Here is a 16342-nt window from a genome sequence, read left to right as displayed (position 1 = left end):
TAAAATACATCTGAACAAATTTAAAGAATTGAAGTCAAATAATGTGCATTCTTAGCCCACAAAGGAATCAAACCAAAATATTAGTAACAGAAAGATAACCAAAAACTGGGATCAAACAACATACTTCTAAATAACACACAGGTCAAAGATTAATTCCCAAGAAAAGATTAAAAACATTACCTAAATAAAAATAAAAACACAATTTATTAAAATTTGTGCCATACAGAAAAAGTAGTGCTTATAGGGAAATTTATAGCACTGAATGCATATATTAAAAAAGAAGGATCTAAATTAGTAACCTAAGTTTCTACCTTAGGAAACTAGAAGAAAAAAAAAAAAAGAGGACAATTTAAATCTAAGAGAAGTAGAAGAAAAAATTATTACAAAGAAAATCAATAAAACTGAAAATAATAGAGATAAATCGATGAAAAGAAAAACTGGTTCTTTGGAAGATCAACAAAATTAATTAGACTCTAGACAAAGAAAAGAAAGAGGACATAAATTACTATTAGAAATGAAAGAAGTAATATTACTACAGATCCCATGGACAGTTTATTAAAAGGATAATAAGGCAACACTAGGAACCTTATGTCCACAAATCTGATAACCTAAATGAAATGGACCAAATCCTTTTAAGACAAAATCTTCCAAAACTCAGATGAGACAATCTAAACAAACCTATATCTATTAAATAAATTTACCCCATAATTAATAATAACCTTCCAAAACAGAAAGCACCAGGCCAAGATGGGTTCACTGGTGAATTCTACCAAACATTTAAGGAAGAAATTATACCAATTCTCTATAATCTTTCAGAAAATAGAAGTGAATACTTTCCTAATTCATTCTATGAGACCAGTATTACCCTAATATCAAAACCAGGCAAAGGCATTGTAAAAGAACTACAGACCAATATATATTATGAACATAAATGTAAAAATCCTCAACAAAATAAAAGCAAATTAAATCCAGCAATGTATTATAAAAATTAGGTCATGACCAAGTGAGATTTATCTCTGGTATGAAAAGCGAGTTTAACATCTGAAAATTAATTAATGTATCACATTAAAAAAAGAGGGGGGGATTACCAATAAATACAGAAAAAACACTTGACACAATCCATCCACTCCTGATAAAATCTATCAACAAGCTAATAATAGAATGGAGCTTTCTCAAGTTGATAAATATCTACCAAAAATCTACAGCTAACATCATACTGAATATTGAGAGCCTCAAAGCATTCTCACTAAGATCAAGAACAAAGCAAGGACGTCCCCTCTCACCATTCCTTTTGAACATCATGCTGGAAGCACTAGCTAATAATACAAAAAGACAATAAAAGGTATATAGATTGGGAAGAAATAACTTGGCAACAGGAAAATGATGCTAGTTTTGAAAAAGAACTCAAAATCCCAAGCCATTAAATCACATTTCAACTTTCCTAAGTATTTTTGACCCTTTTCCCCACTCAAAAAGAAACAAACAAAATCGCTAGGTGGCTTTTTGATAGCCTCATTTTTGGAGTTATGGCATATAAAGTCAGGACACATTATCATCATCTATGAAACAGGTATAACAGAATTGTTGTAAATGGATCATATACACATGGGCAGCAGGGAGAGGGAGAGTGTGCACAGGAGCAGTACATGATATTTTATAATTTTATTCATTATTAAGTTTACTATGAACAGTAACAGATCCCTGTATGGGAACTATAATTGATAAAGGAAAAATATGTACAACCTACAGCATCTCCATACAAAGTTCATGAATATTAAATGGAAGTAAAACATTGTAACTTACCCACAAGTAGTATGTGAACTGAAGTGCAAAAATAGCAATGCCTTCATTATCAAAGGAGCCAGCTACTGACCGAGAAATATAACCTGGTACAATAGCAATAAAACAAGCAGCTAAAAGTCCTGCTCCTTGGTTCCAAAGTTCTCTGGTAAGCAGGAAAGTAGATATAGATGTAAGGCCGCTAAAAGTCGGTGCAAGGAACACACATACATCTCTTATATGAACAGTTATGTTCAATGTATTTAAAATCCAATGTATAAGGCCAGCTGTTATCATCAACCCTGGGTAAACCTAGGAAGATAAAAATGGAAAATTTAATTACATATAAAATAAGGTAGCTCAAAACACTAACATGAGTTCTTTTATTTTTTCACTTTTTTTTTTTTTTACAGTAAAAAGTTTGAGGATAAGGTCTCAAAACAGTTTGCCTTCTTCACCACACTCCTAAACTACAAAATTAAACCTTCTTTTATATTGGATACAAAGAAAAAGCTCATATATGAAGCAATAGATATTTAAATAAAAGAAGATCAGACAGAATGCATCATTAAAAATGAAAATGTTTAGAAATGGAAAACTGTAGGCAAGTTTCTTGTTAATTCTACGAACTCTTTTGTCACTATAAAACAGGGTCTTCGTCTAACTTGCTCTTAAGTTTGGGGTTTTAACATTTTTTTGCCCAAACTTTTATATATGTAAGGGAATGAGAAAAAAAAAGATAAGTATGTGCAATATTACATATGTATCTTCCTTCCTTTTAAAACCAAGATTTGGGATGTAAACAACTCTAGCTAGGAAGAAAAAACCTAGTCAGCTGATGAATTCAAAGAAATATTTTAGGCCTCTTGGAAGGTTGAATATTTTTATACCACTGAAGGTACTTAAGGATGGAAGAGAATAATAATAAAATAGAAGAGGCCAGTTAACAGTTACAGTCCTTACCCTCATCCTAAAAGAGGAAGAAGAAACATTAGGAGGATTCAGAGAAAAACAAGTAGGATATTAGTTTTGAGCTATTCACAGGTGATTAAAATGTGTAATTACATTTCCATCCTTATCTAAATCCTAAAAGATTCTTTCCTTTCTCCATCAGAGAACTACAAAAAAAGTTATAAATTTCCTTTCCCAGCTATACTATTTAAGACTACAAACTCCCTATGGTCTTTAGACCTTTCCCTTGCTTTTTCTCCTTCATTCTTAACACTATTTCACATACTTTTTATGTCACTTAACCACTCCAGGCCGGATACACACCTTAGGGACTGGAGGTTGGTAGGGTTACTGTTCAATACAGGGATCAGAGAAAATGCCTAATTCCCAGCACAAATCCAGGGCCTGTTTATGAAACTAGACAGACTATAACCATCCACAAGGAAAGTAGTAAGAAACTTTATGCCTTACTTCCAAAGCTTTGAATAGAAACAAAATGAGAAAAACTCATTCAATACATTTGTGAATATGGGCTCCACATTTATAACAACTTCAGGTGTGAGAAACTTCAAGTTAAGAAATAATAACCTCTGAAAACTGTCCAAGAACCAGTAAAACCCCTATGGGCTCTAGTGAAAGCAAATGAGAAAGATTTTTATAGAAGTGGTCGTAAATACTAGGACACCAGGAGTCTCAGAAAACAAACCCCCAGTAAGGAAGAATTCAAAATAAAAAGTTATAAACACCAGAAATAAATTATAGTCATCAAATATTACAATCAGGTACATAACAAGGTGAGCACAATGAAGTGCAGATAATAGCTATCTACCACAACGTCTCTTAGCACTCAATACCTTTCTAATTTGCCCTGGAGACCATGACTCCTCTCCTTGTTTCTGTATCTCTGTTTACATCAAGGATAAGAAAATGCCCCCAGATTAGAAACAACATTTTACTATCATGGAGAACATATTCTTTCCAGAGGGGAACATTTATAAAATGTGGCTATATGCTACACCCCAATCAAGTCTCAATAAATTTCAAATTCAAGCCAAGTCTCAATAAATTTCTAAGGACTGAAACTACAGAATTTGTTCTCTAACCATAAGTATAAAGCAAAAAAAGAGAACTAGGAAGTCCTCCTATGTTTAAAAGTTAAACACAATTCTAAATAATCCATGAAGCAGCAGGAATGATAATGGAAATTGAAATAAATTTCAATTTGAATGAAAATAAAAGTACTAGGATATGGAGGCGCTTGGGTGGCTCAGTGGGTTAAAGCCTCTCTGCTTTCAGCTCAGGTCATGATCTCAGGGTCCTGGGTTCAAACCACATCCAGCTCTCTCCACGGGGAGCCTGCTTCCACCTCTCTCTGCCTGCCTCTCTGCCTACTTGTGATCTCTGTCAAATAAATAAATAAAAATCTTTAAAAAAAAAAGTATTACATATCAAAACTTAGGCATTATAAATGTAGCTAAAATAGGGATTAGTGGGAAATTTATAGCTTTAAAATAAATAGATTAATAACAAAGAACAGTTATTGAGCACACTATATTAAGAAGTCAGAAAAACATCAAAATAAACTCAAGAAAATGGAAGGAAGGAAATAAATTGAAATTAATATAGTAAAAGACAAACCCATAATAAAGATAATCAATAAAGTCAGTTTCTTTGGTTTAGAGATCTAATAAAATTGATAAACCTTTGACAAAGTATCAAGAAAAAAATAAGACTAAACATGTATTTCCCCAAAGATATCTTGTACTTTCTTGGGGCTCTGGGTGGCTCAGTGGGTTAAGCCTCTGCCTTCAGCTCAGGTCATGATCTCAGGGTTCTGGGATCGGGCTCTCTGCTCAGCAGGGAGCCTGCTTCCCTCTCTCTCTGCCTGCCTCTCCGCCTACTTGTGATCTCTCTCTCTCTGTCAAATAAATAAATAAAATCTTTAAAAAAAGAAAAAAGAGATCTTGTACTTTCTCTTCAACATTCTCCTTACATTCCAGATCATAAAAATATTTCCCTTATGTCATATTGTGAATATAATAGCTCCCCATGAGTTATGATCAGTACTCAATTACCTAAAGTAACTTAGGGCAGCTTTAGAACCTAAAATTTAAAAATTATCTGGGGGTGCCCAGGTGGCTAAGTCAATTAAATGTCTGACTCCTGACTTCCTCTCAGGTCACGGTCTCAGGGCTGTGACACCGAGCCAGGCTTTGGACTCTGCGCTGGGCATGGAGCCTGCTTAAAATTCTCTCTCCCCCTTTTTGTCTACCCCCTCTACTCCCTCCAAAATAAATAAATAAAATTATCTTCTAAATGTCTACTTTCTTCCAGAAAGTATTGTTTTCAATGAAGTTGCTACTGAACAAAACAAAACCACAAATAACCCTGTGATGTACTGTGATAAGAAATGTCTCCTCCCAGACTCCACTTGCCAAAAATAATAGGTAGTGTGAGATAACCCAAACAAGTGCAGGGAAAGGGGTGGGGGAGAAGAAGGGAGTGTCAAGAAGAGATTTAGTATATTAAATACTAAACAGCCCCAGAAAATTGAATTAGTTAACTCTACAAAGGTTTCAAGAATCTCCATCACCTTAGCAACTAATAATTTACTCAAATAACTATAAAACTTATGATTAACATAACTGTGATGAGTAACATAAATAACTGCAGATATACTTACAGTACCACCTACTATTCTTCCTAGTGGATACCATGCTCTTTCATCAAACCAATTTAAAAATTCATAGAACCCATGAGATGCAAGATGATGTGTTGATCTATAGTTAAACCTAGAGGAAAGAGGAAAAAAGGAAATGTTATGAAAGTTTGCACACTAGAAAGAAATAGTCCTATCTTTCTATTATAAACGTAAATATCTTTATATTTAATCTAAGGCTACATACATATTTCTTTCATAGAAATTGACATTATTCTCCAAGGATTAGGCTTATACAACTTATATAAAACCAAAAACAAAGACCTCCCCCTCAAAAAAGCCATGCCAACAAAATTAATAATGCTCGAATTAACATTTGGTCATTGTTTAAAGTACAAGTGGTGGTAAACAGTTATGCATTTGAACAAAAAAAGGTGAGGGTACACAATTCACCACATAGTCCAAGTCAATGATTCTCAAAAGATTAAGAACCACTAAGAGAAGACATTATCAAAATGAAAGGAGCACACTTGACGTGATTGCCTCCAATCCTACAACCCTAAAAATTATAGGAATAAAGAATAAATTATAATAGCACTAGAACCATAAGATGTGTAAAATGAAGTATAAATGAACTATAAGAGCAATGCAAAACAAGAATATGACCTTCAGGAATGAGAAATTTAGTCAATGGAAGACAAAATACAAATGAGAAGAAACACACAGCATTTTTAGATAAATTTCATCAAATACAAAAATAAGCACACCCACTGGAGAAAAGTAAGCAACATGAAAGCTATGCATCAAAACAAATGGAAGAATACCATAGGAAGCAGAAACAGGACTATCTGCAGAGACTAAGACAAGCCACAGCTGACTGAAAGGATGTAGTAACTGTAAATATATACACACTCAACATCAGAGCACTTAAATATATTAAGCAAATGTAGCAGATCCAAAAGCAGAAACAGACAGCCATGCAATAAATATTGGGGGACTTCGATACTTACTTTCAATACTGGATAGAACATACAAAGAGAGATAAGGCAATACTGGACTTGAACCACACTTCAAACCAAATGGATCTAACAGATTAATACAGAACATTACATCTGACAGAGGCAGAACACATATTATTCTTAGGCATGCACAGAATTTTCTCCAGAATATGTTAGGTCACAAAACAAATCTTAACAAATATAAGATGACTGAAATTATATCAACTATCTTTTCCAGCCACCATAGTAACACTCTAGAAATTTAAAAAAAGAAGTGGAAAATTCACATATGTGTGGAAATTGAAAATATTGTCCTGAACAATCAACAGGTCAAAGGAGAAATAAAAGGGACAATAAAAAAAGTCTTGAGAACCAGAGTAACATTGCAACATAGCAAAACTTACAGAATGCATCAAAAGCAGATTTAAGAGGAAAGTTTAGAGTAATAAACATCTACATTAAAAAAAATCTCAAATAACCTAATTTTACACCTCAAGGAACTAGAAAAAGAATAAATTATGCCCAAAGTTAGCAGAAGAAAGGAAATAAAAAGATCAGAGCAACGATAAATGAAATAAAATCTAGAAACACAAAAGAAAGGTCAGCCAAACTAAGAACTGGTGTTTTTGAAGATAGGCAAAACTCACAAACCTTTGGCTAGACTAAAAGAGAGAAGACTCAGATAAATACAATCAGAAATGAAAGGTGAGATATTATAACTGATACCACAGAAATACAAAGGATCATTAGAGACTACTATGTATTCATATATTATTGGTATTATATACCAACAGAGTGGACAACCTAGAAGAAATGAATAATTAAAAACATAAAGCCTACATCAAGACTGAACCAGTAAGAAATAAAAAATCGGAACAGACCAATAACAAGGAGACTGAATCAGTAATCAGAAGCCTCCCCCAAAGAAAATCCCAACAAGATGGCTTTAATGGCAAATTCTACCAAACATTCAAAGAATGCTAATCCTTCTCAAACTCTTCCAAAAAATCAAAGAGACAACACTTCCAAACTCACTTCCTGAGACCAGCTCTGTCCTATCAAAGCCAGATGAGGGCACGACAGGATACAAGATTACAGGCCAATGTCCCTGATGAACATACATGAAAAAAATCAAGAAAATACTAGCAAACCAAATTCAATAGCACACTCTTCTATACATCATGATCATACAGCATCATCAACAGGTATATATATCCCTGGGAGTCAAGAACAGTTCAATGTATGGTGATCAATGTGATAGACCATATTAACAAAAATGAAGGAAAAAAATCACATGATCATTTCAATAAATGCAGAAAAGGCATTTGGCAAAATTCAACCTCCTTTCACAACAAAAACTCTCAACAAATTGGGTGCAGAAGGAAGGTACCTCAGCAAAATAAAGGTCATATCTGACAAGTCCATAGCTAAACAACCTACTTGAAAATTTAAAAGATTTTCCTCTAAGATCAGGAGCAAGACAAAGGAAAGCACTCTTACAGTACTATTCAACACAAAGCTAAAGTTCTAGCCAAGCAATCTGGCAAGAAAAAGAAATAAAAGGCATCCAAATTGGGAAAGAAGAAGCAAAACAGTTTGCAGAAGACACAATCTTATATAGAGAAAAACCCAGACTCTACCAAATAACTGTCAGAACTAATAAAAAGAATCAGTAAAGATGCAGGTTAAAAAAATCATCATTCAAAACTCAGTTGCATTTCTGCGCATTAACTGTGAAATATCTCAACGAGAAAGTAAGGAAACAACCCCATTTGCAATAGCATTAAAGTCAATATACTACTTAGGAATAAATTTAACCCAAGTGGAAGATCTGTTCACTGAAAACTATAAAATGAAAGACACAAGTAAATGGAAAGATACTCCATGTTCTTGGATTGAACCAGTATTATCGTTAAAATGTTCACAGTATCCAAAGCAATCTACAAATTTGATGCAATTCCTATAAAAATCAAAACATTTTTCACAGAAAAAAAATTCAAAAATGTTTATGAAACCACAAAAGGCTTTAACTATCCAAAGCAGTCTTGATAAAGAAGAAGGTGGTATCACAAAGGTGGAGGAATCATTCTTCCTGACTTCAAACTCTATTACAAAGCAATAGTAATCAAGACAGTATGGTACTGGCATTAAAAAGAAAGAAAGAAACAACCAACCAGAGTAACAGGACCAAGAAATAAACCCACATACATGGAGTCAACTAATCTTTGACAAGGGTACCAAGAACAAATAATGGGGAAAGAATAGTCTCTTCAATAACGGTGTTGGGAAAACCTAGATATTATATGTAAAAGAATAAAAGTGGACCCTTACCTTACATCACATACAAAAATTAACTCAAAATGCATTACAGACTTACAGGTAACACCTGAAACCATAAAACTCTAAAACAAACAAACAAAAAAAACAGAAAAAAAGTTCCTGAACACTGCCTTTGGCAATGATTTGTTGGGGGGGGGGGCACCAAAAACAAGCAACACAAACAACAAAACTAAGACTGTACCCAACCAGAAAGTTTGTGCGAAGCAAAAAAAAAAAAAAAAGAAACAATATGAAAAGGCAAACTATGGAATAAAAAAAAAATTTTTTTTGCAAACCTTATCTTTTTAAATAATTTTTAAAATAAACATAAAATGTATCATTAGCCCCAGGGGTACAGGTGTGTGATTTGCCAGGTTTACACACTTCACAACACTAACCATAGCACATATCCTCCCCAATGTCCATAACCCCACCACTCTCTCCCTACTCTCCCCCACTCTCTCCCTACTCCCTTGAGCAACCCTCAGTTTGTTATGTGAGATTAAGAGTCTCTTATGTGCAAACCATATATCTAATAAGAGGTTAATTTCTAAAATATATAAGGAACCCAAGCCACTCAGTAACAACAAAAACTTCCTCAAATCAAAAACAAATCTGATTTAATAATGGAGCTGAAGAGACATTTCTCCAAAGATATAAATATGGTCAACAGACATAATGAAAAGGTGCTTGACATCACTATTTACCTGGAAAATGTAAACCAAAGCCACAATGAGATACATCTCACACCTATTAGTATGGCTATCATCAAAAAGATAAGAGGTAACAAATGTCAAGGGTTTGAGAAAAGGAAACCTTGTACAGGGATGGTGGGAATATAAATCGAGATGTCCATTATGGAAAACAGTATGGAAGCTCCTCAAAAAATTAAAATGGAACTACCAGCAACCCCATTTCTGGGTATAAATCCTAAAGAAAAAAATCAGTATCTGGAAGAGAAATCTGCACTCCCATGTTTACTGCAGTGTTCTTCATAATAGCAAAGATATGGCAACAACCTAAATGTCTGTCAATGGATGAATGGAAAAAAATGTAAATATATATAAGGGACTCTTATCTGCCACAAAGCAGAAAGAAATCTTGTCATTTGGTTTGTAACAACATCGATCAAACTGGAGGGTATTATGTTATGAAAAAATAAGCCAGACAGAGAAAGAGAAATACTATATGGTATCAATTATAAGTGGACTACTAAAAAGAAATGTTTAACTCAGCAGACGGTGGTTGCCAGGGGATGTGGGAATGGGACAACTGGGGAGATGATGGTCAAGAGGTACAAACTTTCAGTCATAACATGAACAAATTCTAAGGATTTAATGTATAATTTGGTGACTATAGTTAATAATACTATATTACATACTTGGAATTTGTTGAGTAGATCTTCAGGAACCTCATCTGAACAAAAGTAACGTGAGGCAATGCATGTGTTTATTAAATTGATTTCAGTAATTATTTCACAATATAGGTCTATCAAATCATTTTATACAACTTTGTCGATTAAATTTCAATAAAGCTGGAAAAAGTACTACGAAAAACATTAATCCAGAAAGTTTTTCCATTTCTCTTAACTGGGAAAAAGAAACCGCATACACAACTCAATATATTTCAGAATGCTAAGGATAATTAGAAGTCTCTGGATTTTTAACCCACATCTCCAGTCCTCTTCCTGATTTCTGTACAGGCAGCCTCCTTTACCCAAGATTCTCTCATTAACTCTAACTCTCCCTCGATGTCAGTTATATCTGGGTCTCTTCAGTAATTATTACCAGCATGCCCAACAATTTACCAATCTTTCTCCCTGTCCACATCAGTTTTTTTGATTTGGTTTGGTTTTGTCTTTCAATGTCACCAAGGCATCTCAAACTTAATATCCAACTACATTCATGATCAGACCCCTCCAAACATACATAATATATATATGTGTGTATATATGTATATATACACACATACATATATATATACACACTCTGCTTTCAGGGTGTTCTATCATCTAAGTTGAAGACCAAAATCTAGATGTCATCCTTGATAGTTCCTTCCCTCTCACATCCTACAGACAAATCATAATCAAGTTGTCATTTTACTTCTGAAATATCTCTGAAATTTATCCACTATAACTGATAACACAAAAATACAAAGATCCTAAGAGACTACTATGAACAATTATATACCAACAAACTGGACAATCTGTCCATTCTTTTTTTTTTTTTTAAGATTTTATTTATTTGACAGAGAGAGATCACAAGTAGGCAGAGAGGCAGGAGAGAGAGAGGAGGAAGCAGGCTCCCTGCTGAGCAGAGAGCCCAATGTGGGACTCGATCCCAGGACCCTGAGATCATGACCCGAGCCGAAGGCAGCGGCTTAACCCACTGAGCCACCCAGGCGCCCCTGTCCACTCTTTCTATTCTGACACTAGCACTCTAACTCTAATTCAAGTTATCATCTTAAATAGACTATAGTGGTAGCCTCCAACTCATCTCCCTAGATCCATTTTGCCTATCTCCTAAATTTCCAATCTGTATAACAGCTCAACAAAGAACATCTTTTCAAAATACAAACGTGATCATACTGCAACCTTCTGCTAAACTATTCAAAGGCTTCCCCTCATAAGTTAAAAAAAATTTTTTTTAAGGGAAGGAATCTCTATTTCTTAACATAAAGCCACACACACTCTAGCTTTTATACAACACTACAGTCTAATTTCATACCTTGCTATCTCCCTACTTCTCATATACAGTAGCTCCTCCCTTATCTGTGAGGGGTATACTCCAAGACCCCCAGTGAATGTCTGAAACTGCAGAGAGTACAAATCCCTATATATACTACATTTTCTCATATACATACCTATGATGATAAAGTTTAACTTATAAATTAGGCACAGTTAGAGATTAACAATAATAAAATAGAATTATAACAATATACTCTAATAAAAGTAAAATGAATGTGGTCTGTCAAAATATCTTATTGTATGGAACTCATCCTTCTTAAAATGATGTGAGATGATAAACTGATGTGAGGAGATAAAGTGAAGTGAATAGCATTAGGCTACTGTTAACTTTCTGACAGGAGGATCATCTATAGTTGACCACAGTTAACTGAAAACACAGAAAGTGAAATCACAGATAAAGTGGGGGACTGCTGTACCCATCAGTTCTCCATACTCACTTTGTTCCTTCCTAGGATCTTCAAACTATTAATTCCCTCTCCCTGGATCACTAGTATCTCCCTCTTCTTAGCTTAAATAACTCGTCCTTTAAACTTCAGCACATTTCTAGGGATGCTGTTCTGAAATGGTTCAGTGTACTTCCTAGCACTTGCCACAGATCTATTTTCACATTAGTTCACTTAATATTTACCTTACTAGATAAATACTCCCATTAGGATACCACTACGTCTCCAACATCTGGTACAGCATGTAACACACAGTAGCCTCAAAAATGTTAAAAGAATAACTGATTTCATAAATGTTTTTCAGTGGGGGTGAGATACAATCAAGCTATCTTGATAGGTACCTAAAGCCAATTTTAAATGGTATCCCCAAATTAAAGACAAAGACAGATTTAACTCTATACTTGCTGAGACCCAAGCCTGAAGGCATAATTAAAAAGTTAGAACAAATAAGAATGCTCATTAAGATTCTATTGAAAACCTAGTCAAGATACTTAAAAATAAACATAAACATAAGTAGAATGTGTTTAGTCCCGTTTTATCCCCAGGATCAAGTTACTCCTGGTATGTAAGATTCCCAGAACTCCCTTATGGATTCTTACATACACATTCTCTTTGATTTTCAGTTAACTTTCTCCTGCCTGAATTGTCATTTGTTTTTCTATCCATTTTCTGACTCAATTTCCAACCCATCACTACGAAAGTTCTTCTGCATGCCCTTGTAGCTTTCATCTCTTACCTCCTGGAAGTGAAACAACAGGACTATAAAAGGCAGTACACTCATTTCACAGGGCACGTTCAGTGTTAGTCACTATTCTTTTTAGACCCATAATATTGTACCCCATTTTCATCCTTCCCCCTACATAACACACCACTCAACTAATCTAAGCCCTGTGTGACAGCTAAATTAACTATGACTATAGGAATAAATAAATAAAAAGGGGGCACTCTATCCGAGAGTTCTTGCTGCTGAGTAATATTACCAACACAGGATTACCAAACTTAATTATTGCCAACAATGGTAACAATGTTTGACATTTCCATGATAACTCCTGAGGTTCAATACTTTTTCATATATTTACTGGCCATTAAAATTCCTCTTGGGTAAAGTGTATGTTGAAATGCTTTGCACATTTTTTTCCTAGGTGATTTGGATAAATTTTTCATAAGCTGTAATCTTTCATTCTGTGGTTTCTCTTTTCACTTGCAATGGTATTTAAAAGAACAGAAATTCCTGACATAAACCTAATTTACCAACTTTCTGCTATAGGGTTAGTGATTTCCTCCTGGTTAAAAATAAAGTCTTTTCCTACCCCAAAGTCATAAGGATACTGTTTTATTTTCTTTATGTCAACTTACAGTTTCAACTTACTTGACCTGGAACGGGTTATTTTACATGGTGTGATATAGGAATTCAATTTTATTTTTATTTTCTCCTTATAAAAAATCATTCCACCATCATTTATTAAAACAACTACCTTGGGGCGCCTGGGTAGCCTAGTGGGTTAAAGCCTCTGCCTTCAGCTTTGGCTCAGGTCATGATCCCAGTATCCTGGGATGGAGGCCCCGCATCGGGCTCTCTGCTTGGCAGGAAGCCTGCTTCCCTTCCTCTCTCTCTGCCTGCCTCTCTGCCTACTTGTGGTCTCTGTCTGTCAAATAAACGAATAAAATCTTTAAAAATCAAAAACTATCTTTTCTCCATTGCTCTACAATCCCACCCCCATAGTATATTAAAGGTTCATATTGTGCAGATCTGTTTCTAGACTCTATTTTGTTAAAGTGGTCTTTATGTCTATCCTTGCATCAATAATATGTAACCTTCATTACTGAAGCTTTAAATTGTTTTCTTGATACCTGGTAGAACATTTCTTAACTGTGGTTTTATTTTGACCTTTTGCCTTTCTATATGAATTTTAAAATAAGCCTGTCAATTCGACCAAAAAAAAAAGTGAGGTTTGGGCTGAAAGTCCATTAACTCCACACAGCAGGTTGGGGAGAATTAACATCTTTACAATACTCACTCTTCAAACCTATAGTTTATCTCCTTCATTTAAATCTTCTTTAATGTCTCTCCAGAAAATGTACAACCTAACCTTAGATGTCTTGTACATCTTTGCTTAGATTTATTCCTATCTTTAATGGTATCTTCACTTAATTTATAAAAATTCTGTTTGACATTGACAGGAAATCTCTTGATATTTTTACATTGATTTTATAACCAGAAACCTTGGAAATGCTTATTAATTCTAATAATTTATCACTCGATTCCTTCAGACTCTAAATTTGAAAATCAATAAACTTCCCTGTGACTGTTAAAAAGATGTGTCAAAGACTACTTGGCAAACTTCAGGTTTTGAAAGCCCTGTTCTAAGAAGTAATAGTTTGTTCCATTTTGTTCTACCCAATTTATCAGCCCTTACAACTAACAATCTTCTCAGTTAGCAGAAAAATAGAATTTTACTTTCATTCAAAGTAAACAAAGTAATTAGAAATAGTTAAGACATACAGTATGAAATTCCAAAATGGAATAAGCTACTGCACTTCAAACTTCTGTGTTGTTTGAAATTGTCCATGGTATTGTATGTATATACGTATAGTTTACATATACACATATATATTTAATTGTAATAAAATTACATACAAACAGACACATTATTTACATAATTATACACACAAGGAATACAATACATATATATGTATTTAAAAAAACACAGGTATGTGGCTTCCAGAAGCAAGTTCTTTATCCCTATTTTCTTACTTTTCATTGTTTCCTATGGATATAGGGAAAGGCAATAATAAAATACAGTCTCTGAATACATAATATACACAATACATATATATATGTAAACTTTGTCATGGAAAGTATCACACACACAATCTCATATATCCAAATTCTAGTTCTCCCCAAGTAAAACTAGGTAAACAGACAGAAAAATGATGTACTAAAGGTTAGAAATCATCAAAATAAAATGGAAATAAAAGAAACACAAGTGCTAAAATAACATCTATCTTAAAATAGTCTCAGAAAACTATCGTATTTTACATGTATCTCTTCCTTTATTTATACTGTCAAGTAACTTTCAGTATTTTAACTTCAATAAAATAATTCGTTTTGAAACAAGTATGACAAAAATGGTAACTATTAAGTACAGATGGTAGCTACATGAGATTCACTATGGTTCTACTTTTAGGTTTATGCAACATTTTCATGAGTTCTTGCAAAAATAAAAAATGCCTCTCCCAAATTTTCTCAACCCAATCTCTAGAACCAATTTTCAATTCCAATAATGTATGGAAACATGACTTTATAAAGACAGACAAAATAATTTTCATATGGATATTTTTACTTTCTGAAAGGAGCATATTGATAATTCTACTAGTTCCCAGTAATAAGCAAACTGATGGTTTAAAGATGTAGGAAAAGGGGAGTCTGGGTGGCCCAGTGGGTTAAGCCTCTGCCTTCCACTCAGGTCATAATCCTGGGATTGAGCCAGGAGCCCTGCATGGGGCTCTCCTATACTCTTAATATTAAAGGTTAAAAAAAAATTATGCCTCAGTCCTAAAATTAACCTATAGCTTTTCTACCTTTGAGAAGAAACCTTTGAGGGGGAGTGGGGGAGGAGGGGAAGAAGAAGAAGAAGAAATAACAGAAATCTTTGAGGTGGGCAAGGGTTTTGTATGTTTAATTAGCATTTCCACTTATCTACAAAAATATGGCAGTGTATCACAAAAAAATACTAACATAACTGGAAAATGCCTAAGAATAAATTAAGAACAGTATATTGTTATCCTTAATGTTATGGCCAAACCCAAGGCACCTAATACTTACTCCCTGTGACTAGCTTTTGAAACATATGTGTAGAATTTGAACTGGAAAAGCTAAGAAAAATAAAAGCTCCTCTTAAGAAGGAAGTAAAAGACAAAGTTCTAGCCCAAAGACAGGCACTAAAGGTAGCACTGAAAGTAAAACGCAGCACTGAAAGTAAAACACAAGTTTTCCAAGGGCCAGTTCGGCCATTCTTTTCCCTAAACCATGTTCCTTTTCTAAAACTATCTACCAAATAAATGCATACAAATAATTAAATCTTTAACTAAAGTTTGCTATTTGACATTTCTGGGGAAAGGGGGTGAGGGCAGGCGATGTTGCTCTTTCATAACACTTGCATTAAAATGATGGTGGTCTCCAATAAGTGCCTGCTATAATAATTCCTACCTTTTTCCTACAGATACAAGACTGATACTGTTTTAGAAAACATAGTGAAACTGTCAGAAATCTAGAAATCAGGATTATAAAATAGATTCAAAGTACAAGTTACCAATCTAAATACAGAGGCGATGAGAGACAAAGATGTTCCACCTCCCAAAAGTGTTCAGTCCACAAATCTAATTTTCTTAAGACAACACAAGTCTAGTTTAGCTCAGCCTTTACAAATAAAATCTAAGAAACAGA

The 16342-nt window shown here is 34.1% G+C and overlaps 1 protein-coding gene across 1 annotated transcript in view; it reads right to left on the bottom strand.

Moving 5' to 3' along the window:
• STT3B (STT3 oligosaccharyltransferase complex catalytic subunit B) overlaps window positions 1–16342 on the bottom strand; it is a 96222-nt gene that overhangs the window by 49223 nt on the left and 30657 nt on the right. The window contains exons 2-3 of the mRNA XM_004754304.3: window positions 5414–5522; window positions 1804–2091 (exon numbers count right to left, since the gene is read on the bottom strand). Coding sequence (XP_004754361.1) covers window positions 1804–2091; window positions 5414–5522 — 397 coding nt within the window. The remainder of the gene's footprint in view (window positions 1–1803; window positions 2092–5413; window positions 5523–16342) is intronic.

The sequence above is a fragment of the Mustela putorius genome, unplaced genomic scaffold (assembly GCF_011764305.1).
Source record: "Mustela putorius furo isolate JIRA1106 unplaced genomic scaffold, ASM1176430v1.1 tig00003834_pilon_pilon_pilon, whole genome shotgun sequence".
Classification (NCBI taxonomy): Eukaryota; Metazoa; Chordata; class Mammalia; order Carnivora; family Mustelidae; genus Mustela; species Mustela putorius.
Note: the sequence above shows the minus strand (reverse complement) of the source record. Positions and strands in the feature narration are given on the sequence as shown.